At 40.9% G+C, this 26,916-nt stretch overlaps 1 protein-coding gene across 17 annotated transcripts in view; it reads right to left on the reverse strand.

Moving 5' to 3' along the window:
* Positions 1 to 26,916, reverse strand: part of SOX5 (SRY-box transcription factor 5) — a 609,634-nt gene that overhangs the window by 29,324 nt on the left and 553,394 nt on the right. For 14 of the 17 annotated variants that reach the window (XM_077783333.1, XM_077783325.1, XM_077783327.1 and 11 more), the window contains 2 exons: positions 6,890 to 7,067; positions 1,925 to 2,097 (listed from right to left, as the gene is read on the reverse strand). In XM_077783333.1, coding sequence (XP_077639459.1) covers positions 1,925 to 2,097; positions 6,890 to 7,067 — 351 coding nt within the window. The remainder of the gene's footprint in view (positions 1 to 1,924; positions 2,098 to 6,889; positions 7,068 to 26,916) is intronic. The other 3 variants (XM_021551981.2, XM_021552006.3, XM_021551982.3) reach the window with 1 other exon arrangement.

The following is a 26,916-nucleotide window of genomic DNA, read 5'->3' on the forward strand; positions in this document are numbered from 1 at the left end:
TTGTCACTTGACAATTCCCAGCCAGCACAAGGGAGGAGAGGGGGGAGATAGGTAGAGTTGTCTCTGCTTTGGAGGATTTAAAACAAAACAAAAAAAAAACAAAAAAAAAAAAACAAAAAAAAAAAACCAAAAAAAAAAAAGGAAAAAAAGGTACAGATGCTTTCTGAATGCAACCAACTGCTGTATCCACAGCTGAATTCAATGCGCTTAACAAATAATGGCAATTTAGCTATGCTTGCGAGGAATAGCTTGAGTCACTTTGCATTAGCATCTGGCTGAGTGTTAAAGTCATTTCTACATGGGGAACAGAGAAAAGGAATTTCTGCTCCGAGCATCCTTTCAAGGATGCTTAAATATTTGAATATAAATTTCTTTGTGCTTGTGATCACTTCTTCTTGTATCTGACACTCTGCTTTTCCCTTTTCTCTTCTGGTGTTCTTCTCTGTGAAATGCCATAAACATGCTCTAGCCTTCTCTTTCTTTCTTCCCCTCTCCCCATAGCAGCACCCTTGCTCCTCTGTATGTACTTCCAGACACCTATTACACTGACCTCTTTTCTCCTTCCCCTTCCTCTCCAAAAAGTGCATGAAATTGGAGTCATTTCTATATTACTGATACCCAGGACAGGCCAATGAAAAAAAGTGCAGTGTACATTTAACATTCATTACACAGGCTGATGGCTTCTCACAGCTTATTGATCAAACTCCATCTAAAACCAGGCAAAATGGAAAGCTATCCAAATCAGCAATCTGCTCATTCTGGACAATCCTGTTTGACTCGCAAGCTTCCTAGGATGACTGGGTTTCAAGTTTCTGCTAAACAGCTGATCATTTTTATTCAATCTATTTAACTGCCTGTCTCAGTGAATTGCACAAGGCCTTACAGTAGAAGTGGTTTCAATTAAATGTAGCTGACACCAAATGTGACAATGGGGATCCTTGTACTGCACAACAACAGCTGTATCACCCCAGAAAATACTGCAGGGAAGGAGAGGAGCAGGGAAGAAAGTCTTGCTAAGCACACGATGCTGAGACACACAGAGCTGAGATGTGTATCTTAGGTGGCAGCATTGTAAGGACAGCTCACAATGAATGTGGCAGCAAGCACTGGCAGGTCTATTTATCTTCCAGATGCCAAGGCACTGCACACAGAGACATCAGACACTCACTGAGAAAAGAAGCAAAGCACAACCCCACTGACACACACGGCAGTGAGAGCACATACAGATTTTACTAGAGAATATCCACTTTGTTGGTATTTTGTTACAGCACAGTTTCACAGACCAGTCCAAAAGCAGAAGGGGTAAGGTCCATACGTTCTGCTGCCTCTAAGTTTCACTGCAAATATTTGGTGCAGTTTGTGTTGTCAATTCTCCACTTTTCAATTCTCTTCAGTCATCTAACATGACATGACAGTGCTACATTGCAATGGTCACAAAATATCATATATGATGACCTCACAAGGCTAAATACCCAGAAGCTGAGCCTGAATATCAGCAAAGCTTATGTTCCTAAAGAAGCTTGAATATTTTCAAATCCAGCTCATCTCACAAACACATGTAAGCATTTCCATAAAGCAAGATTTCCACTTGGACCCAGAGATTTCCAATATCACCTTCTCTTAATGCATGTTGACAGTCTGGAACAGAGATTTAGTGCTCTCCAGAGTTCTTGTGAGGGCTTTAACTATCTCTACCTCCTCCCCATTCTCCCCCAGAGGTCCCCAGGTCTCTCTTTCATGTCATCTTTTGACTGTGGTTTCCATTTTGCTTTTCACTTATTTTTTTTTTAACTATTCTGTTTCAAATATGGGGAAGAAAAAATAGAATAAGAAGGAGGACGACAAGGGAGGAAGAACCTGTATATCTGTGGGCAGAGGCAAAAGAACACTCTGACCCTTTGCAGAAGGAGTCTGGGAAACTCACTTTTTCTGTCCTGCAGTTATTGAGACCCAGGCTGTTCACCACGGCCACCTTCCCATCCAGCACCTGCTGCTCCCTCCGTAGCTGCTCCTTCATCTGCCGGGCCTCCTGGATTGCCTTGGTGACAGCATCGTGGTCGTTTAAATAACCTGGTGACGTGACAGAAGAAAGGATGTCTTAAAAAAAGGGAAGTTACAGGAAAACACTTCAGCTTCCAGCAGTGGAATGCAGTTTACCATTGTTAATGAGAAAGAGTTAAAAGGCAATGCCCACAAACCTGCCTGTGCTCTGTAATTCTGCTGTTGTTATGATAGAGCCACCTGGACATAAAGCCTGAGAAACCTTGGTGCCAAAATCCTCACTGCTGCTATTTGATCCCATTAGTTTCAATATTTCCCTGACACTGCAGAGGTTGGCCCTGTGGTTTTTATGCAGCAGGATGTAACTGGGTTAAGAGTTAAGGGAAGCTCTGATCACACCAGCAATCCCAAACTCTTTAAAATAGACCGTTTCATTCTTCCCCTTCTTAGAACTTGTGACTGCATTAAAATAAACCACAGGTGGCGGTCGTTTGCTATACATATGAAATGCATAATGGTTGAGAAGAAAAACCTCATCCACTGAATACTCCCCACCGCCACCTGTCATTCATAAATGTACAAGAAACCACAGCTACACGGACCTACATTCCCGCTCCTATTCATGCTGCTAATAGTAGGTCAAATGTCCACTGTTTTGCTGCAAATTCACAGCCTAGGGCTTAGCCTTAGTAGTCACTGAGTTATTTCCTTTTAAAATGTTACAAGCATCACCAGCGCAGCTAATAGTGTTTAATTTTAAATGTGACACTTTGTCATTTTTTTCCTTTAGCGTACTGTAGATTATACTTATTATGATCTGCATGTGATTTGCAGGGTAGAATACTGATGGGAGATTCCAAGCCCCAGTGTATTTTTCAGATATTAAAGTAGAGGCTAATATTTATCAACCTCCCTCTCTCCCCTCCACATCCTCACACGTCTGCACACACACACACACACAGACACACACACACACACACACAAACACACTTTCTGTCTTTTAACTAGGGCATAAAAACGGCATAAAATGAATCTGTAATATGAAATTATCCAGAAAAGGGACTTCTGATTGTGACATGAGGCTAAATCTAACCAGATCCATTGGTGAATTGTGACAGATGGAGGGACTGTGAGACAGAAGGCGGGCACTAATCACACACAAAATGACCGGCTTGCCTCAACATGTTCCATGGATTCCAGCAAACTTTACACCCTAATCCATTTTTAGAACAAAAAACATCTGGGCCATAAATCCTCTAATCTGCCAAAACACGCTATTAAATCCCATGATTTGTTGAAAAACACTAAGATTAAAGAAAGGAAATATAAAATGGCTAACTGCTGTGTTAGGAAAGTGTTATTAATACTCTTTCTTTGTCTCAATTATGAATGTTCTGTTCCTAAAGAGCCTTGTCTAATCATGTCAGATTACACATCCCTGTTGTATTGCTAGACTCTCCTATCTGATCTGCTGATTGCCAAAAAACGTAGGACATTGTCTTGCTGCTTAAAACATTTCTGAGGAAGAAGCTGATGTCAGATTAGTTCAGTGTTGTGCTGCTGTCAGGATTTTAGCCTGCTTTGGGGTTTTATTGTTGGTTTTTCTTGACTGTGGATAGAGTGGGACTGATATTCCCATCTTCCCTGAAGAAAAAAAAAAAAGCTAGAAAGAGAAGTTCCTGTGCAGTTTGACTGTTGCTAATTGTACTAACAGCTTTGAGCTAAAATCCCAGGAACACTGAGAGTTTTATATGAAATAACTTGATCCACATTGCTTTTATCAAATGACCCAGTTCAATAATTCCCAGCCAATGGAATTCCTGTAATTCCAGTTTTCCCAGCATAAGGAAGAATATAGCCTGCACCAGCACAGTGCTACCAGCTGATTTTTCTTTTTTGTTTTTTCCTTTCTTTAATCTCCATTTTACCAACTTCCTTGGTTTCTTCCCCAGTTTGCATCTGTTAACCTTTGCATCTGATCAACCTTGCATGTAGTCAGAATAAATTAAAAAGGAAGCAAATAAACAAACAAACAGCAGTATTAGTTCTGCTTTTGCTGTAGTCTAGGTATAATACTTTCAGTCTGTAACAGAGCCAAATTTGCTTAGGAGCTGGAATTCATGCCCTTCTTCAGACTATTTGGCTTTTCCTGAATACTGCTATCTTTGAGACAGTTTGGCACATGACAGTGAATAAAAGCAAGCACTCCTTATGTTTTTCAGTAGCTGCCAAGATGCTGGTGTGCAGGGAAATGATTAATATAGAAGCGAGTTGAATGTAAATTATTGTTGTTTAGGGTAGGTGGTGAATTATTGACAGAGAGGGGAACTGCATTACATAAAATGAGCTTAGTTCCAAGGATTGCCAAACTAACACAGAGATGTTGCAGATAATGGCAAAGAGCAGAGAGAAGTTGTTTCTGTTTTTAGTACACGGACATAAGCCTGTTCCCAAAAAGAAATGCTTGGATTTAAAGTCATACATGAAGCTGTGACATTTGTGACTGCTCAGTCTGTAGCACAATTTTTGTGCTATAGGGATGGCTTTGGAGAGGGCTGTGGAGCTGTATGCTTGAGTGCAGCCCTGCTCATAATCCCTGAGGCTCCGAGTTCACGTCCCCCAAAGAAAACTGAACAATACACAGGCATTTCTCCATGCCATGGGAGCCCAGGAGCTTGACGGGCTGCTTTCAGAGAAGGGCTTGATTTGAAGTCAGTGGTGGTGAAAAGGGACAGCTCAGCTGCATGCCAGCAAGGTGGGCTGTGCACACCTAGGACAGAGAGCTTGTGCCTAGTGCTGACAGCTCCAACCATTCCAGAGGTGGAGGCAACTCTCTGACAAGTTACTGAGTGTTTCCCAGTGGCTCTTTGTAGAGGGGTTTATCACTCAGGATGAGAAAGTGATTCAGCTTCCCTACCACGTTAGAGACCTTTGTAGCTTTGCTAAAAATGCTACCAAAATTTCTCCTGGTGTAGCTCCGGCTAGAGGGTGCCATGGGATTTCATGCTTACTTCAAGATCACCGAGGAGTTTCATCATGGCAAGGAGTTCTGCTTGCTGTGATTTGTGTTGGATCTGACCTAGCAGTTAGCAGGAGACCATGCAGGGTGTTCAGGAGCATTTCCTTCTTGCAGTCCTCCATTAAAGGATAAACCTTTACTAGAAGTGTCCATCCAGCTCCTGCACCAGCTAAAGACAGCTTATCTTACCCATACAGCTCAGCAACCTCAAAAAGTCACTTTCTATATTTGTAGAAGAGAGATATACAGCAGTGAACTCTATGTCATTAACAATAACTTAAATATGTTATCTTTTGCTCCACGGTTTTCCATGGTTTATTAATGGTATAACGCATTAATTCTTCTTACAAGAGTGACCTTTAAAGCTCTGTTCATCCTCACAGCTTTTATCCAATTACATTATCACTCATTAAAGGTACAGCATTTCAAAATCTGCACCTTATTAAAAGAAGTAAATTGCAGGGGTCTCAAGTCAATGGAAAATACCAGGTATGTAGGAAAAGAGGATTGAAGAGGGGAGAACAAGGGATGTTTTGCCACTGAAATGCAAGTCAGATGCTTAATTTCCCATTGAAATATGATGTTCCTTCTACTTAAGGACAAAAAATCTCATGTGAAAAAAAAAAAAAAATGATGCATTGTGCATGGAGAGCAGCAGGGTCAAGCAAATTGAAGATAAAATACATTACTATGTATCACAGTTAGAGTGTAGGGTTAATAGCAATACAGACATTAGCAATCAGTAATGTGATATTTTAAGAATATTTATATAATTGTAATATGTCATATCAAATAAATACTACTGCATAGCACTGCTGTATCACAGATATAGCTTCTGATAGGTTTGACCTATGGCTTCTTTTGGGGTTTTCTGTGCTATCCCTGAAAGTGGCCAGGCAGGAGATGCTTTGGGAGACAGTAGCAAAAGTACATCTGCCTCACTCAATTCCCAAAACAGAGCTTGATTTACATAATGGAACCTTGATTCAGGTTATACTCAATCATTTAATGGAATACATTTCAGTTAGAAGCATCAAGAATGGGGTGTGTACACATTTTCCTTACACATACAAAGAACAGTCCCCGTAACACATCAGGCTTATGAAATTACCAATAAAACTGTTACTATTACATGGTCTTTCGGCAAACACATAATTTTGGCAGGAGGAGGAATTATCACTATTTTCTGTAAAGATGTTAAAAACAGCCAGTCAAGACTTTCTGCAACATAGAACAACAAATTTTGGGTTTTCTTGAATGAACCTGGTGATTGCTTTGCTTATTGCACCAAGGTGAAATAATATTCTATTCAGCATTTGGATGGGCTAAGGATTAAACTTGTAATTTTGGAAAGATGTAGACTTTTAACTTAAAGAAGTGTTTCTGAAAGTTCATCCACCACTTTTAGATGACATAGGACAATATCATGGGTCTCCAATACCCACCATTAGCAGGTCACTGTCTTTAATGTGTGCCTGTAAAAACCAGCATTTATTAGAAGTTAAAGCAGCATCTGAAATAACACAGGCCTTTGCTTTCTCACTCTGTAAAAATTAAGATACCCCTCCTGAAAAGAAAGTCTCTGTGAGTTGCTTCACCCACACCAACCAACTGAAGCATAATGGTCACCCTGGGCTAGCTCTTGGCCCACTGCCTGGCAGTGGCTGATAAAAACTCCTTCCCAACAGGACCTATCCCTTGTTCTGAGTGGGACACCCACACAGGGCGAGGGGGAGACACAGGACTGAGTGGGACACACACAGCACTGAGTGGGACACACAGGATGAGTGGGATACACAGGATGAGTGGGGCACACAGAGGGTGAGTGGGACACACATCACTGAGTGGGACACACAGGGCTGAGTTCACCTATTGTGTTGGCTCTGGCCGAAGGACTCGCTAATGTTGCTGGCACGGAGGACTTTAGTGAACTGGCCCCACTGTTTATTCTCAGAGCTGGCATGTGAGGAGAGGTGGGTGATGTGGGAGATTTGCCATCAGATGTCTTGGGCTTGGCTGAAAGATTCAGAGGCTGGGCCACTTCATCCTGTGAAAGCAGAGGAGAAAAGAATGTTACCACAGTGCTACTGTGCCCAAGCGAAGGCAGTGGCTTCAGCTCTCATGAACTCCTAAACCTGAGAGCTTGTATCACATACACGAAGATCAAATGTGATACCACCTTGTCACTCTAGTTTGGAACTGAAATGACTGATAATCTGGAAAATTAGTGTGACATGATCAGAGAACATCATCCATGTGCACTGTCTCTGAGGAAATTATTCCCATCAACAAGACATTTGCCTCTATCATGAAAATAAAGAGCACTTTTACAGTTACATTTTATTTTGAATCTTATATTAATTAATTAATTAAAAACTGAAGACCACCTTCACTTAACATTCAAACACCATGAGCCAAGCTGGGCAAACAAGTGAATGGGGGCTCATTTGGGTTTTAAAAATGTTTTTGGCTTTGTTGTTTGGGGTTTTTTTTGGGTGCCTTTTCTTTAGCTTTTGTTTTAACTTGTATTTTCCCCTGAACTTCCCAGACTTAGAATCCCAAGCACAAAAACACCATAGGAAATAAATACTTCTCTTCCACCCTAACAAAACCTGAGACAGTAAGTTGGGTAATTTTGCACACACGCCTAGATGTTTTTATCTGTTGCAAAGCTGAACTTCTAGATTCCAACAACTATTATTATTATGTGAAAATAGAAAGATTGGGTGACATCTCTTCAAGGTAATGGAATTATTCCGAAACCTGGCTTGATTACAGACAAGAGTGACAGACAGTGCTATAAAAACATTAAAATGCCAAGTAATGTATTTTTGTTCAACCAAAGTAAAATACATTAAGAAAAAAGGAAAAAAAAAAAGACCTAACAGAGAAGGGAAAAAAGAATTTTCAACAAGGGGAACATTTTAGAAGTGATTTTAACTGACTTTAAATAAGCAGAACTAATGGATGGGATATTAGATCAAATCATCACATAATAGCTTGGCTCTTGCCTGACACTGTGACTTAGCAAAGTCACCCTTTAGCTCCGAGAAGTGCTCCATCAGACAACTGGGTTCCAGCTCTAGGTACTGAAGAAACTTATTCTGGTCTCCCTAAATTGTAAGTATGTTTAATTTTATAGTATTATACCTGACTTACTTACAACAATGCAAAGCTGAGTGAGATTAGACTCAGCTTTTGGGTTTTCTCTTGTTTTTTTGGTTTGTGGGTTTTTTATAGTTTGTTTGGTTGGGGTTTTTTTTGTGTTTGTTTTACTGCTACCACCAAAGTCTCTGTAACTATCATGTAATAGCGATTCCTTTCCACACAGGGGGTGTGCTGCAGGGAAGAAGGAATTTTGCAGCTGCCTATTGCTCGTGGAAGTATGATGTAGATATCTCCAAACATAAAGACAAGTCTGCAAAGCACTGTCATGCAACTTTTCCATTGCCTCTGAGAAAAGCACCTTTGTTATATTTGATTATATTTCTACATTTGGTTATATTTCTACACAGTTTTGTGACAGTCATAGCAGATAAACATTATCAGAGGCATAGTGGACAAAGCTGTCATCCTTAAAGTGATGCTGAAGCCATCCTAGAGGCAACTTGTGCATGAAATAAATAGAAAAAAAAAAAAAATCAGTGCATAGAATTGCCTTAGGAGCCTACATACTATACTCTCAGAAGTGAATTAGGTACCTAGATGGCAGAGTTCTGTCGATCTAAGAGATTTAGGCTGCAGGGTTAAAAATGTCACCAGTAAAACTGATATTCAATATTTTTAGAAGGGATTTGTTACTTTACAGAAATACAAATCCATTGTATTAGAATACAAAATAAAATTAGAATAAAATAAAATTTCAGCCAAATGGAAGGGGACTTGCTTTGTTGCTCCCCGATTTCAATTAAAAAACAAAGAAGTCTCACAACAGTCCAACTATAATGTAGTGAAATCGGTACTGAGGTAGTTGCGTAAATGTTTTAAGTACAAATGAGCAAACAAACCAAACAAACACAGCGACCCTGCGCCAGACAAGGATCCCTGAATAGCAAAGCCATGTATTTATCTGGAAGACAGCCTGAGAAGCAAAGCAAGCCTGCCCACAGACTTGTTTCAGCTCAGACCAAGAGGCTTTGGTTTCCATGTACATTGGATTCTTGACCTCTGCTGTAAGTCTCACCAAAAGGGGATGATCCCTGTAAGATATGGTACAGAAAGCTCTCTGCCCAGAAGAAATCTGACTGAGAGCAGCACCAGCTCAGGAGGAGCAGCAGCTAGTCCTGATGGGAATGGCTCTCACCCACTGCAAAGGCAGTGTGGGTTCCAACCTACATCCCCATCCTGAAAGGTTTTTTCAGTCTCATCCTTTTGCCTCACTTAGCTCTCCTATCACTAAAAGCTTATTTCCTTCCGTCCCCTTGCCTCTTCTCCCTTTTCTCAGCTCTTCTGTTCCCTTTTTCTTAACCTGGTGTGAAGGCAAGGTCCTGTCCAAGTCCACTATACAAGGGTGGTTCTGATCTCATTTAATGCAAGTTAGAAAGAGAGGAGGTGTTTCTTCCCCATTGTAGGCATCAAGCAATGAGGCTGCTTGTGTTGCAACTATTCTTGGTAGTAAGAATGCTCCTCTTCATTCAAGTCAGCACAGCCCTCTCTGAAGCCAAGAAATATAAGGCCTTGTGGAAATAATACAAGTCGACAGCTCTAGAGCTGATAAATGTCATTCTAAATTGCCCCTTCATTCACTTTCATTGTGTGTTCAGGCTAATGGTAAATTAATCGGAGGTCACAGAAGCTTGGTTCTCATAAAGGAGGATAAGTAAACAATTTTCAGCTATTATATATATTTACAAAATGATACTACTTCACTGTTTGGTCTTCATAACATTTTTACTTCATTTTTATTTCAAAGAGCATTCTCAAATCCTCGCTGGAAGTCAAATGCATTAAAAATCCTACGTTGCATCACGATTTGGTAATAACTTCAGTAATTTCCTTTACAATAGTTTGATTTATTCCAAAGGACTCTAAAATATATCTGGAGGACAAATAATAACATACAATTGTGTTAAGTGTGAAGATGACTGTTAGGATCTTCACTCCTAGTCAGCGAAATATTTTACACTTTTCCCTTTCTGCAGCCATAAATTCAGAATCCTCTGCTCTTCCAGCTTAAATCAAGAACTGTACTGTCTTCATTATTGATCTGAGCCTGTGTAACCCCAATAAGAATTAGATGCTAGTCTACCTTTAACTATAAAATCTCTCAGCAAACATTCTGCCACATTACAGATTAACAGAATTTTCCCAATTATGCCAGACTGCTTGGGCAAGTAAGAGACATAAAAGATAAAGCCCACATGTAGCATCTTCACTTCAGGTAGATGGTATCTTTCAAAAGCTAGGGGATTTGATTTTATGCAGTGGATCTATGCAGAATCTAGAATTACTCCCTGCACTCAGTTTTATTAGAGAAAGCATTCATAGGTCCCTGCCTTTTTCTGAAATACAGCTATTCTAAGATGACATTGATAAGGTGGGTTTTTTCCCAAAGCCAGGATTTTTTAAAGAGTTAAAGTCAAACATTTATTTATATATCAGCCAAAACATTAATGCTGAGACTAGAAGACATTAATACCCAAAAGGCTTGTAATAATATAAACACAGATGATGAAAACAAAATATGATTTTGATTAAAGTTTATGAAATGCCTCTTTAAAAGTAGCACATTTGTCTTACAAAATAAAATACACATACGCACAAAATAAATGTAGAGAATAAAGCATAAGCAAAAACACAGGAAGAGGGGCTAATAAAATGTACCCACAGAAAGCAAAGCATTGACAAAGAGATTCTCCTCCCCTGTATCACAGCTGTGTCACAACAGTTGCTGCTTTAGGAAGAACTGATTTGCTTCCCAGGACTGGAAGCAAAACATGAATTCAGGGAACTTTAAATCCTTGATTTCCTCTAGTTTTTTTCCCAGGTTGTATTTGAGGAAAGAAAGATCCTTCCATCTACACCAGAATTTGGAGGGTAAATATAATATTCAAGAACTGCATTTTTGTAGCTTCACTCAACCTGGACTAGTTTAACTCTGAACTGTCACACTTTAAACTTCAGACACAGAAAATCTCCAAGTGTCTGACATGCCACACAAACAGAAATGCTGCTGGCAGGTTGAGTGCGGATCACACTGCTTTTATAAGGTTTGCATGGTCCTTTGGAAGGGTAAAATACTATAGGTTAACACAAAGTGCTTATTAACATGGGAGGAAAACTGAAAGAGAGGGAAAAGGAAGGGATTTGGCCACAGCCAGACAGTGACAGCAGCAGAGCTTCAGACAGACCCAGGAATTCTGACTCACAGTCACCAGCCTTGAAATAATTGGCTGAAATGATGTCTTTTCTAATCTTCCCATCATGTCGTCTCTATTTACTTCCTCCTAGGATAAAAGGTTACTTCATCTCTATGGAGAATAGATATGGGAAAAGAAGGGGATAAAATCTGATTTGGAGAAACTCTCTAAACCATTTATTAAAAATGGCACTATTTCAACAACAAGAGCTGAATAAAAGACTGATAGCCCACATGAATGAACCAGTCTCAGAGAATGAGAAAGGGGGGGTGGGGCTGGTGGTGAAGAACCCAGACAATTCATTAGGATTTGATAATCTCACTCCTTTACACATATTTTAAGGTTAATGCACTGTTAAAACACAGTTACTGAATTATTGTACTGTCATTTACACCCAAGTGCTGGATCCCACTGTGGCACATGCTGGAAGTCCAGGTTGCAGGGTTTATTACAAAATCATGAACTGCTCTGGGTATCATCTGACTGGCAATACAAATGTGCTTAAATGACCTGGCTTAAGCACAGCCCAGCCTGCTCTGCTAAAGAGGCTTTTCATGACCTCTGGGAACATTCACCATGTCTTGCTGCCTATTTAAATGACCTTGACAGTACAAATTACAGCCAAATGAGTTAGAAATAAGAAGCCAGGGAGGGGGATTTCTACAAGATTGCCTCTGCCACCTCAACAGAAACAAAGCCTCATTCCCCCACCCTGGTTCTGTTTCCTGGAGATCTTAATTTCAATAGAAATGCAAAATATGGAGCACTTACTGCCATGTCTGGGGCAGAAGACAATGATGCTATTGTTGCCCACTGAACAATGCAGCCACTCAGTGGCTTATCCAGACTTCTGCTTATCCAAAAATGTCTAACCAAAAAAAGGAACCGAGGTACAACAGCAAAGATGCAAAGAAAATTCTCTGGAATCAGTGTGCCTCAAGACTACAGTTGTCCACACACTCATACAAGGACATTGGCAGCTTCCTTCACATCCCCTCCCTTCTTCTGAAGCCACTCATGGTGAAATTATCCGTAGTGATAATAAGAAGCCAAGAGGTAAAGGCAGTTGTGAAACATGTTGTATAAATGAATCATGCTGCTGATATTATCCTCACTGATGAAATAATTGTATTAAATTAAGCAGGGATGTTCACATGACAGGATGGGTGAATTAGATAATGCTCATCTGCAGCTGTACCTCTGCCTGCCACATTCTCAAGTTTTGATTAAGAATAATGTGTTCCTTCCTGCAAAGGTGGAAATTTAACCATGTAGAAAAACACATACAAGACATAAAACGAGGTATCTTGGTTATGATAGTGTAATAAACCCAGCAGAATTATTCTTCAGGTTCAGAGAAGTCACTTCATTGCATTCTTGCCCACAGGTTTCAGCACCAAAAGCAGAAGGCATGACTAGACTCTCGTTAGAAAGGAGAAGGCACTGAAGAGAAGGATGAGGGCAGGTATGAGGAACAATGGTGTTTTTTCCTTCTGATTCTGCATGGATCTTTACTTCTGTGATGGAGCAGAAAGATCTCTGCCTGGATTTTCTTCTATACCCAGAGCAGCTAGCAGCTTTTTTTTTAGTGTTTTTTTTTTAGGTTTTGTTTTTTTGTTTGTTTGTTTGTTTGTTTTTAATGTTGTTGCGCTAATGAGTACCTTTTCCTCAAGTAGTTTCCCTCAGGAGGCAGGTACTTTCTGGACTCAGGGCATGTTATCCAACCCAAGTTAGTACTTCACTGACACTGCCCAAATACTCTTATTCATGGGACACAAAACAAAGGGGGTAACTGAGCTGCCTTACACTTGTGACAAATACTATTTTGTTCTCTGCTCCGCATATAAGGAACTACTCAACAAATAAATTACTCCCAAAGGGTGATTTATACACCAGGAGGATTATTGCACAGTCTCCATTCTTGTTCATGGAGAAAAGTGGTGCAGGAACATAACAAGTGAATCTGTTTTGTAGCACCTGGGACAGAGAGGACTTCTTCCTCTCAGAGAGATCCCTAAAATCTTCCCCTTTCCTTTTTCTTTACAGGAAGTGTAGTTGTCAGGAATGAAGTCAGCCACCATAAAGACTAATTTGCTGCCCTGAAAAGCCCAAGCTCTGATTCTGTCTGCTCTGCATGTTGTCACAGTAAAAACCAGAGGGCTGCTGGGTGGTTTTCACTTTGTATTTAGCAGTGTTGTTTCCCAAAGCTGTATAGAGAACTCCCAAACAGATACAGAAGGAACAAAAGAGGAGCATGCAAGATGACCTGTTTATGAGATGGCAGACTCCTTCTCAGCCCACCTGTCCTGTCAGGCACAGAATACAGAGGTTCCAATAACAGAGGAGAAACCACAAAATTCCAGGATCACTTTAGTCCTCCTGCTGTCCCAGACATGCAGGGCAGCCTAAAGGCAGCGTCTAGGGAGAAAACTACAGAACTGCTCTTCAAAGTCTATCCAGAGATGACCTGGGGTAAAGGCCTTCCTTTTGTGCAGCAGCTGGTCAGACCTCTGCACACAGAAGCAACTCTTTAAAGGTCTTCAGGAAAGACTGCACTTGGACCTTGCCCTTTGGGGTCCTGTGGAGGAGCACAAGGCAGGCTGCTTGGCCAAGAGAATAGACCAGAACATGCATCTGAGCAGAATGAACAGCCTGGTATGTGTTTACCGAAAATTCATTTGTTTAGTTTCACAAATCTTCAGAGACCTATCCTCCAAACCACACTTGCAGCTTCTGGCTGCCTTTGGGCTGTCAAAATGCCCAACCATCCTTGTGAACCCTGCTAGTAATCTCTACAGACAAATGGCACAATGTGTTTGAGGAAAGCAGCCAGTATGAGATTTCTAGGCTTATTTTCCTTGAACACGAGTTTTCAGTCACACCAACCTCTAGGGAAAGCTGATAATTTATGGGTGCTTTTCCCAATCCAGCTCCAAACTTCAAGCATTTGTTTTCATCCACACAGAAGTAAATTACTTAGTCCTATCACCATTATTCTTCTAATTGAGCATTTGCTCTTCTGTTTGACTGGAACCAGCAGAAGTGAGAGTTGCTCACCACATGGCTGAGAGGACCCACTAAGAGGATTTTCAGTACTGTAGGAATGAAGAGTTTTTAGCATTTACTTGCACCTCATAATGGAAAACCTCCTTCCCATTCTGCATCTCTAGAGTGAGTGAAAACTTAACTCAGCAGCCTCATATACAGAAAAGGCTCAGTGAAGCTGCTTCTGAGCAAATCTTGCTGGGTTGGTCCTGAAATTAGAAGGGTCCATGTTGAGTAAAGATGAAACATGAGGCAGGGCAGAAAGACTATTCACTTGGGATTCTCCTTGTCTGTGCCTCATGCCAAACCTGGGTCCTGCTGTTAGCATTTTGCATCTAACTGTTGTTCAGCTGAATTTCTCACATCACTGCTCCACCTGTTTATTTGATATAATGTCATTAATGAAGTGCTTAGGTCAGAGGCTAAGCTGGAGGAATGATTTAGGCACAGGTCAGCAGGGACTGATGCAGACACTGCAAATCTGCAGGGGAAGATGACAACCTGGTTTTCACAATTTTAACCATGAAAATCACATCACATGGGGTAAAAATCCTTAGAGAGGATCACAAAATCATGGGGCAAAGGAAGGGAAAATATTCTTCCTATGAAGACTGCTTCTCCCAAACTGCCCCCACTGAAATACATGGCAACCAGTAAAGTACAAGAGGGGGAAAAAAAAAAAATTCTCCAGTGTACCATAGGAAATATTAATTAATTGGAGCTCATAATTACTCTGAAAGCTTTTGCCTTATTTTACAACTGGGAAGAATAAGGCACAAAGTGGCTAAATGATTTGCCTAATCTCACACAGTGAGTCAACAGCTGAGTCAGAAGGAAAAGCAGGGCCACTCTTCATCAGAGCAGTGTTTGGGAGTTCCTTTGATACTGTACTGAACCTCCCAAAATGTCCAGCTGCTTCAACACAAGTCGCAAAGAAAGTAGACAGAGGTCAGACAATTTGATCTGTGGTTGTCTATTCCTGAAGTTGTCCTGGGTAGAAACTGTAGTGGTCTGTGCCCCAGTTAGTTTTGTTTTTTAAAATCCTTTCTGTGTAATTCTGTCCCAATGAAACCCAAAAGGTTGAACGTGTGGAGTTGTGTCCTTATTAATTCCCTCTTCCTAGAAAAAGGCTGTTTAAAAAGTGGAAATAGACATTGGATTGGATTTTGTTGCTGCCTAAACTGAACCTCTAGTCACCACCTTCCGAGGAATAATCCCCAGTAAATGTTACGCAGAATGAACAGCAATAAAAACGACAAACCTGAAAGGATGGGGAAAGACTTGGAAGGAAATAAAACAAGGACCTGCAAAGCCAAACAGCATTACAAACTGGTACATTTTAAAGGAACAACAAGAAAACAGAAGCTACACTGATCAAAGCCTCCCACCTCCTCTCTGTGGTGGATGACACCTTCGCTGGGGGCACACCACCACCTCTAACCCCACACCTGCAAAAGGAATTAATTTCAAAAAGAATACAGACCAAAGAGAACCATATCAAAACAAATTAGCAACAGACCCCTCATCCTGCTGTGGTCAGGCAGGAGAGGCAGAGATGCTCACAGTTGCTAAGATTCAGGGGAAAAAAAGACAAAACAAAACCAACCCCTCCCCCACCCCCCCAAAAAAAAACCCAACTGTTGAAAACTTTAGAAGAAACAAGTCCAAAGACCTTGAAAGAAAAGAGATTTCAAACAGCTTGGACAACTGGCAGGGGGCTAAGAAATTCCTTTTCAAAAAACACCTGTGCTTTCTCTGACTTTGGTTATCTCTATAGAGCCTAAGCAGATTTTTCACTAAGTGAGAGCAAGTACAGCCCTACAAATATGTAGTGCAAAGAGAATACACTGTATTTATGTACAGATACACACAACTGCAACAAAAATGCCAAGATATGTTTTGCAACTGTAGATATGACCTGCCTGACAATTTGTTTTTCCAACTAATAGCTTGTCAAAGGTAAACTATCAATACAAAGCTCATTTGTCTTTAATGTTTGCATGCTATTAAAAACATACCAGATCACTAAAATCAAAATGATTTTACACTTGATCCTTACAGGTCTCTTTATGCTTCATCTCCTTTTAGCAGCAAGATGAAATCTATTCAGCAGCTGCAGAAACTGGGAGGAGTTTAAGGTACTGTAGGGAATGTTGCAAGCCAACACATGCTCCTTCAGTAAATACTGCACTCACAGAAGAATTTGTTTAATATTTGTACCCCATCCATGATCCCATGTGTGGGGTCAATCACTTGAGAGAACATCTATTGGGAATGGCTAGGAATTGTTGCAGCCATGCCTTTTTTCAATTGCTGACCCCTTAGGTCGTGCCAGAGAGACTCAGGTTCAGTTCCTGACTTGACAACAAATGTTCTCTGTGAATTTGAGTGAGACACTCCTTATCTAACTTTCTGTACATGGCCACCAACATGTTTGTGAGGTTACCACAAAATATTGCCAAATATCAATTCTAGTGATCAGCACAGGAGCACACGAATACAGAAAGCAAAGGGTCACCCCTTTGTCTCAGCTCTCACAAAACTGGAGACAAGACAACCTTTCACCTATGAGAAGGGTTTATTCTATGCAAACTGGGCACACATCAGACATGTTTAGGAAAGTGCATGGCAACACCACCATTTTCAACCCTTTAAGTTTAGGAACTACTCTTGATGCTATATATTTATATCTATATCTATATCAACACAAATTGACCCTACCTATGTTTATTACTATTTGCTGCTGAATGCAGAATAGAAGCAGAAGAGTGCTGAAGAAGTATTCAGCCCCCACTTGGTGCACAGACTTCAGATCCTATTTCTGATTCACATTAGCAGAAATGAAATCACCATCAGGACCAGTACTGGGGCCAAATTGCTGGCAGGCACAATGAACCACTAATTGCTGGATTCATTAGTAAGACTCATAGTTTGTCCCCATGAGATGCTGAATACTTTCAGCTCCTTTTAAAACCTTGCATCTTAGAAATTAAAATTAACAACAGCAAACTAGTATTTTTGTTACACTGTAGAAACTCAGTAGGAATTTGAAGTCAGATCACAGGAAAGCTAAAATTCTATTATGCAAAATTAGGCAGATTTTTATCTACCCCTTCCCTGTTAATTCTGGAGAACACGCATGCAACCACACACAATAGGTACTCCATGCTGTTCCTCAAGCCTAAACAATTGGTTTAAATAGTTTTTGTAATGCTGACAACTGCTTCACAAAATACCTTTTAAATCCCCCAGTACCACACTATTAAGACCAACCTATTCTTTTCAGGCATAAAACAAATGTCTATTTAAGAACACATCCAAATGCATTTCCATCATTCAGCCAGAGCACTTTCACCTCCCAGAAGCTGACACTGTAAGAGATGGAAAGAGAAACAGAGAGAGAGAAGAGACCTCCAGTCCACCTACTGGCTTCACTGAAGGCAGTGAATTCAGCTCGAGCTCATTTCAAGTAGGTTCAACTGTGTCAAAGGTTACCCACAAGCTATTTCGTGATGATTTATAGCTGATGTCTACAGATCTCCTTTTATTTCGATGATGACTTCAATACAGATGTAAAGACATTCTTTGTCTTCAGAGAACTGTATGAGAGGGAAGTTGACATCTTAAAAAAAAGACTTCTAAGAGACTGATTCGCTTTTTCTGAACAGGGCCAGCCATGGGCAGTTTTCATATCTTATCCAAAAAAAAAAAAAAAAACCAAAAAACCAAAAAAACCCAAAAAAAAAAAAACAAAGGAAAAAAAAAACCCTTTGCCCTTTTCTCCTATGCTAAAGCTGCTATGTTACTGTCACTTATTCTGGGCACAAATCCTAGAGCACTGACTCAATGTGTACGTCACCAGTTAATTATCATCAAGACAAGACACTGGGGCAGTTGGTAAGTGTTAGATAATTTTATCTCTTTTCCAGTAATAACATGTATTTATACAGCATTATTTTGCTCTGCTTGAGCCCAGAGGGATTTACAAAGTGAGTCCCAAAAGATACCACCATGGGAATCCTTCCAGCCAGCACTGAGCCACCATCGTTTGGGGGTGAGGAACAGCAGTACAGGAAAGGCAGTAGCAGGACATACCACATCACTTTGGGATTGCTGATGTCACCCTGCTGAAACTGCTGAGATCTGACCAAATGTGAGACTGTTTTTAACCTCAGCTTTAGTGTGTGTGTGTGAGTGTGCACAAGGTCTGTGTGTATGTATGCATTGAATTTTCCTGACCCCAAATTTGGTCTGTGCCTTTACAGAAAGTGTTGAAGGCAGACTATTCACTTATTCATAATAATAGGCAAATAGTGATAAATTAATTAATTTCAATTAATTAATTGCAGATTCTATTTTCTGTAGACATTTGAAATTAGGAGGAGAGTACCCAGAAAGGGAAAGAAGATAATTTTAGAGAAGACTAAGAGTATTAGAAATAAGGCAAGAAGGAGTCATTCTGATCTGCAAGCAAGACAGAAAAAAGCCAGCAGTTTAGATTAGCAGAGCTCAAGACTGACCAAGGCAACCAACAAGCTAAATTCAAAATATATTAACTTACAGCTGTAACCTGAAGCCTATACAGCTCTCAGCATGGCTAAAGATAAAAATAATCAGTGACCTGGAATGACTGCTCCCCCTGAGAGAGCTACCTTTGGAAAGAAAGAAATTCACAAGAACCCACACAACAAAAATGCTCTCCAGAATTGCTACATACATCTGTTTTCTCCCTAATTGTACAGTGAATTAAAGCTGCTTTACTAAGTGGTACACTGCTTCACAGCCTTCTCTGGAGATGAATGAATGCACCCAGCTCTGGAGAGCTTTCCGTGCCCCTTCTCCCAGCTCCTGCTGGGCTGGGACTCACAGAACCCAGCGTGGCTCATCCTGACATGAGCTGTCGCTGCCCAGCACATCAGCTGAGAGAGAGCCCAGGACAGACTCCTGGGCTCCATCTCCACACACACACACAGAGCCTTCCAACACATGAGCAGGTGCTGGCACAGCCACTAGGAAACTTGGAGGAACACTAATAACTTGTAAGTTAAAATACTTCTGTAACATCATGATTCAAAACTGAAAAACTTCCTCTGCGCTGCTCCCATCAGAGACATGGTCTTCTCCTCCATGCACTCCACTGCCAAGATACTCAGAAATCTTTTATCAAACACTTTTACTGTTTTCCTAATATCCTTTTTTTTTTTTTTTTTTAACCAGTTCTGGCAATAGCTTATCTTTTCTTTAAAAGCAGCAAGGAAAAATGCAGCAACTTGAAATGAAACAAACAGAAACTTCATTAGCACAAAACATACACATTGGAATTCACAGTCTGACAGCATCAATGGATAAGGACATGTGATCAAGAGTGAAATTTTAAACCAGTTTCATATGTTAGTGCCTGTCTCATCAGCTTGTCTGCCTCTGATGTTCTTCAGATACTCCTGAATTTTCTCTCTGGACACTACTGCAACACTTTTACTGGGAGATTCTACACCAGAAACGCTAATTCTGCTGTGAGGTATTTATGTCTTAGCAGAATTGTCAAGATGAAATCTATCATTTGAAATGGAAAATTAATCCCACTTTAATAAAAAAAATAACTCATAGATTAATTTCCTTAGCTGCTTTCTAAGCCTTTGAGATACATTTATACCAATCTGTAAGTTTCAGGCATGACAACGTGAGATTTTTTTTTTAAATGAGATTCTTACATACTCACAAGATTTCAGGACCTTGGACCTTAAGAAAGCTACATTATGAAATCAAAACAGGTAGCCATGCTGCTTTGAAAAATATGTGTACTCTAAAGTGATGCTTTCCACATAATGTTTCTGAATCCCTCTTTTGCAACAGCTCATTTTACACTGAACAGTTCAAACTGCATTCTGTACAAAAAATGTGCAGTTCTGAGAAACCTGAGAGAAACAGTTGCCAGGCACTTCATAAAAATCTAAAGTTAATACTAATCTAAAAGAAACTGACTTGTTGAAATTGAAAATAAAACAGATTTTTCCACTCTGCTGCTAAATTTTGCTTCTCTTCAGATATCCATAGCTACCAGGGATTAGAGATTAAAATGTTTCCGATTAAAATATTTTTGTAGCTCCCTTGTTATGTGATTATCATTTAGCTGCGGGTACAGGAATCCTTACTGCAAAACTTATTTCTCTGCTGCTTCCTTTGAATTGCATTCTGTCAGAACATGTCAAGAGGAGCTAATTTCAAATCCAGTGTGTAGCATGGATACAAACCACCCTTCTGCAGACAAAACAAGCAGTTTCTGGGGGCTGTCAGACTGATCACACTGGAACTTCATTCTATCACCTCAGACATTTCCTTGCTGTGTTGAAAAGGGAGTTGTGCGTTTGGGAAGAGGTGGCTCTGCTGCTGTTCACTACCCAGGCTGCCAACACAGCCTCTGCACTTTTCTTCTGGCTACTGACACACACAGTGAAATGCTCAAACACTTGATCTGAAGCTGCAAAAGGGAAGGTTTAATTCCTGATGGGAAGGGCCCGGTTCCTTTCTGTAAGTCTCTCGGAGAGTGAGAGTTCTCTGCTTTGTTTCAAGCTTCCTCCTAATCCATGGGACAGGTACATTGCTACACTGCCATCACCCATACAAGCCTGTGCTCCTGGAATAAACACATCCCTTGATTCAGGGACTCTTAACAGCCCAGAGTCTGAAAAAAAACAAATCTCTGGAATAAAGGACGACCTTTAATAACAATTTCACATTCTGAAGGAAACTATACATTAATCTTATATTCGCATAACTCCCTGGTTTGTTATCTATATTTAACTTACAGCTAATATTGGTTCCCCATCTTTTCAGCGCTGCTACACAGTGAAGAATGAACTTTATGTATTTCTCCTCATGGCTGGTTCCCCTTCTTCAGCAGAAAGATGTTCTGCTAAATATTTTTTAACTCTCCGTCCCACAGACCAAGGCTACCCAACTGAAAGGAGTATCAGCAAAAACCACTGCAACCAGAAAATTCAAATTTTTTTCTCTGTTGCATTATGCAGCTCCAGATTGCATGCTCTCCTAAAGCCCTTTTACTGCTATTTTTAGGACTTTGTGGACAACTGGCACCATCAGCTCAACAGCTCTCTCAGTGGCATTAAAAACCCTTGGCTTTGTGACACTGTTTTCTTATTTGTGACTAATCCAGTCTCTTCTTGCTCTTTCTCACCCAAGCTCTTTATTGCAACTGACAGAAGAAGGGTGGTTCTGTCAAAAAAAGCTTCTAAGAAGTTAATGCTCAGGTATTTCTACGTAACAGGTAAGACACTGAGCAGAAACCCAGTACCAGATCCCAGCACCTCTGAGCACTGAGGGTTTCTGGAAACAACCTCCAGTACCTGCTGGAATTTCTTGGTGTTCAGTTTGAATGGGGATCATCTACACAAAACTAATGAGAGCTAATGTCTGCTGCCCACCCCACCAATTTTATTTATTTACATCAGGTTCAGAAGGCATTAATGGCAAAGAACAGCAGAGAAACAGTGAGGACACAGTGACTGTTTTTTACCACTTTGCTTTATACCTCTGCTGCTCCTGTCTGGTTTCTGAGGACCTCTCTCTCAGGAATAAAGCAGTCTTGCTTGATACTTGTGTATCTCACTTTTGTTTTGCCCTCAGAGGTTTTGGAGGGCTTTCCCCCCTTTTTTATTGTATTTTCTTCTGAGTTTTCACTATAAGAGGTGCCAGCTGAGCCTGAAAAGGGTTAATTGCCTGGCAGCTCTGCTGGCGAGGCATGCTTGTGCCAGAGACACACAGTATCAGCAAAGAAGAGCGGTGGACAGCTCATCTGAAAAAGCATCCTAGGAGCCCCTCCACATATCTAATTTATTTTTAGGAAAGTAAGGAGGGCTGTTAGGCAGGCAGAATGCTGTGCAAGGCCCTACTGCTGCTGTTGTTTAGATACTACTATTACGATTGCTTTTATTGTTTGGAACCCATTCGCTGTTTTAGAAAAGCACCTTAAGAAGGTCCATTAATACTCATAATTTCACTGTGCTCCAGCAAATGATTTAAGAAGTCATTGTTTATATGCTAGCATGTCATATACAGGCAGAAGAGCAAGGGAAGAGGAAAACAACTTCAAAGATTCTGTCACCAACTCCCCATTTTACTATTTAGGATCAAAAGCATGGGCAGCAAATGAGAAAGGCTCCCAGGTAAAAATTATTAACTACAAGAATGGATAAGGAGACTGAAGAAAGAGTATAGCACAGATGAGGTCTCAATTTACGGCTCCCTACTCATCACTGCATCTGTATGGTAAACTTTTCCTTGATTATCTTACAGCTATTTCTGATCTATCTGATGTTCTGGCAAGGGGATTGGGAAATGCAATCACTGAAAAATGTTTTGGATGTACTGATGCATAATATTCTAGTGCTAATTGTTATTCCGGTGCTGAAAAGATTAATAGATTAATTTACCAAGGATTTTTTTTTTTTTTTTAAAATCAGTGGCATATGAAGAATTGTGTCCAGCTTGGAAACTCTCGAAAATAAAAGAGTTTGCAAATGCTCGAGATAAAACTTCTGTAAATATAGCCCCAGTGTTTTATCAGGGATGCTGAGTCTTGCATCACTTTAATGAGAACTGCTGTCCTTTGTTCTAAAATACCTCAGTACGCTAATGAAAATAAGAATGCCTTAATTTCCTGTTGCTTGGACAGGCATTCAGCAGGTGCTGAACTCTCCAGCCACTAAACAGGACAAGAACTACCATCAGTACATGGGGCCTAACATGTGCCATGGGTGAGTTTCAGACGGGTTCCTCTTCTCTTCAGAGATAAGAATTTGTCCCCTTCCAACACAATCATGCCCTCTGATCACCTCTATACAGCAATTTTATCATTTTAATTTAAATTAGATGCTTTCCCTTAGCATGTTCACAAATAGCAGCTCTAAGGGTACAAGAAGTCTGTATGTCCACTTTTCAGCCAAGCTTCTGCCAGTCACAGTCACGTGGCAAGTGAGTGATGCAGCTGTGCACATAATGGGGACTTAATGTTTCCCCCAAGATCTCCCCAGGATAAAATTCCACATTCTGCACCATCATATGAAAGGGAGAGATGAGAGAAAGGGAGACAAATGCACCCAACTTCACAGGCCTGCTGAGGGTGGTCATCAAAAACGAAGTTCAAGTTAACAATTTGCCTGGACTAGAATCAGAAATATCATATAGATGAGTTTTAAGGACCTTTTAACTGTTTTAGGGCCTTTTTCTTCTTTCCTTCAGATGTCTTCCTTTTCTTTTTTTCCACTACATTATTATAAAGAAAGCTTTCCTACCAAAACCAGGTAGTTCCATCATCAGTTTTGCCTGGGACAGGAAAATCTACAGCCAGCTCCCCACAGCGCACTTACCTTTCCTTGTAACATAGCTTATGGTGTGTCTGAATTAAAATGCCCCTTTCCAAAGGCTCTCATTCTTAATTTTTCCCCTGGTGTCACATGGACTTGGCAAGAAAGTCAGAAGTGACTCTGTAGCTCCCTGACCTTCCCTAGATGAGAATGGAGCAGGAACACCTTGATCCCTTCCTGTCCTTCACATTCCATAAGCAGGATGCATGACACAGCCGGTGCTTGTGGCAGCAACCATCAGCATGCACTCCTCAAAAGTAGAGTAAGTTCTTCTGGAGAGACTCTGGCCATCTTAAGGCCAATCTGCACAAGCACTAAAACTTTCACAGGCCATTTAATTGCTGCCCATAGGTGACATGAAGAAAATTCCATCAGAATTGGTCACTTTGGTGATCAGATAACGTGAAACTAAAGCACCCTCTTCAGTTAAAGATTCAGATCGATATTTCTCTGAATATTGCAGCTGAGGAGAAACTGATTACGTATATCCAGCTGCTTAGTGCTGCTTCTGGCTTGTCTGAAACACATTTTCTTTCCTTGTCACAACTCCCAGGTGCTACTGCGGAACAAATGGCAGCATCACTGCCAGAAGTATTTGAATAGAACAAAAAAAAAAGAATTGATCTGGACAATCTGCGTGCTCTTGTCATCGATGGAGACACAACTGTGAGTAGGGTTAGGGCTGAGGCCACAACAAGGTTAAAAGTGCCCAGGAATTCTCTCCTGCCACATTTCACACTGAATTGCTCCTGTTTTACAGCAGATGCTACAGACAATACATTGTGCTCCTTTAAATAGGGGGAACGTTTAGCTACATTTACAAGCTGCACTGGAAATTCACTCCAGAATTACTGCACTTGAAAGGTTACATGGAAGGGGCCAGGATATTGCAGCACGCAGGCACTAGATGCTATATTTATCCATGCCACATAAACAAGGAGAAACAAAGGCAGGAATGAACAGGGCCCTGACCATTTACAAGTGGGGGTGAAGTTGTTGTCCTCATCCAAGGGTATAAAGCACCTGATCTGAAGGCAGTGAAGACTGGAGCTATCAGGTGAGAGTCCTGGTAGCATGGGACAGGTCACAGTTCAGACAAACATAGTGTCTACAACCAACATGGCCTTATTTTATCTTGTGCATGGCCCTGTGCAAGCAAGAGGCTTGAAATGAATCACAAGGAGGGCTGGAACGTTATTCTGCCTAGTCCTTATCTGCACCTCTGCCTGCTGTCTCCTGCCTGGGAGCCTGCAAGCACCTCGAACAGCCAACAGGGCAGCACGCAGGCATTTACACGATCAAAGGCAAAATGTGCTTAAGACAGACTTTGGAAATCCAGCACAATTTGGCAAACTTCAAAGCTAGTTGCCTTTCAAGCGGGCTGTGGAGGAGGCCTTGGTAAATTTGAATGGTATGATTAGCATACCGGCTGTTTTTAAAACTGCTTGGGAAGAAGCTGTGTTAAAATCCATTTCCGCAAGACACACGCGTTTTTCTTTTGGACAGCCTCCACTAGCTCTGTTTCTTAAATCAGCTTTTCTGGCATGGATTTCTTCTTGGAAGAATGTACGACACCAGCTCAGCTTCCTAACCAAAACTTGACAGAATGTGTGCAGCACAGCATAATGGCAGCTCTACTCCAAGGCTTCCTGAAAGACAGAGCCCTGGGAAGTGAATCTGACTATTCCAGGTCACATCTGCTGAGAGGAGAGCAGCATGGCAGGAGATGCCAGGGCAGCCTGTCCAGCACAGTGTTCAAACACTGGTGAGGGCCACTGATAAAAGCCTTGCCAAAACAGGAGTTGCCAAGGTCTTAGAGGAGTTTCAGGGACATTTTCAAGTCTTACTAGATTTAAAGGATGATCTTTGGCAAACTCCCCCTGATGATTCTCAGCATTTCTAGAGCCAACAGTTGTTCCATCTGCTGCTGAGGCTGACTTTGAAGAATCCTTGCAAAGAGCAGCACGCTAACTTTAACACTACAAAGAGAAGAAAAAGCCACAGCTTTTCAGAAGTGACCTAGATGTTTGCCAGTAGCTTGACACACTCTCAGGTAAGGCTGTCTCCTTGTCTCCAAACACTCAAGTGTATTACCAAAGCTGTGCCAGTGTAAACTGTGGGCTGAAAATAGAGATTCAATAAACAGCATGTATTCAAAGCTATTCTGAGGCATTAACTATTCATCTGTGGAGGTCTGATGTACAGTAAGAGTGAGAAAGATCACCACAAAACTAACTTCAGGAACCAAATTGCTTACTGGGATTTAAAAAAAATAAATTTAAAAAAGTCTGTGAAACTCAAGACACATTCCCTGATGACAGTTAGAAGAAAGCTAAATATAAAGAAAAATCAGCAAAGAAAATAAACTTTTGGAGCTGTTGAACACAAACAAGCTTTGAAAAAGCAAAGAAAGGTCCATGCAGACACCAAGGAAGGTGTTTAGTTCCAACACATAAGCTTCAGTTTCTGCCATTATGATGGATTTGCCAATGTGTTTCAGAGCCAGGCCACTGCACTATTGTGTAAGCCTTTTTCTAATTACTGTGGGCTCTATAAAGGTTTCTTTACCATTTAGTATTATAAATAATTGTGCTTCCAGGCTGGGTTCAAAGCTCAGAGCAGCACTGGCACAGCAGCCCAGGCAGGTCAGGTGCCCTCTCTGCAGCTCCCACCTCCCTGGTGCTGAGGACAGACAGAGTGATATGTCTGTCATACGCCATTACCATTAGAACAGACCCTTGTTCTTTTATTACAGCTGAACTCCACCGGATCTCTCAGCAGGAATGCTAAGTGAAATCAATGTCTTGGATTTCCAGGCTGAGCGTGGAGGTCACAGCCACTCTATCATTTCTCAGCATTATCCCTTCTCTTTCTCTCGCACTCTCTCAGAGCCTCCAACTGGCACACAGCAGATTGAAAACAGCATGCAGTACAGGACTTACTCTGCACAATTTTACAGCCTTTTGGAGCCCCCTTCCTTTCCTTCTAGCCCACTTTTTTAGTTCATTTTTCCCCCCGCCTTTGCAAAGTAAGTTCTGTTTGTCTCCTACAGAACTGCAAGCCAAAGGCACTGGAACACTAAAAACATGAAAAAGCAATAAAAGAAAGG

This window comes from Lonchura striata, chromosome 5 (genome assembly GCF_046129695.1).
Source record: "Lonchura striata isolate bLonStr1 chromosome 5, bLonStr1.mat, whole genome shotgun sequence".
Taxonomy (NCBI): Eukaryota; Metazoa; Chordata; class Aves; order Passeriformes; family Estrildidae; genus Lonchura; species Lonchura striata.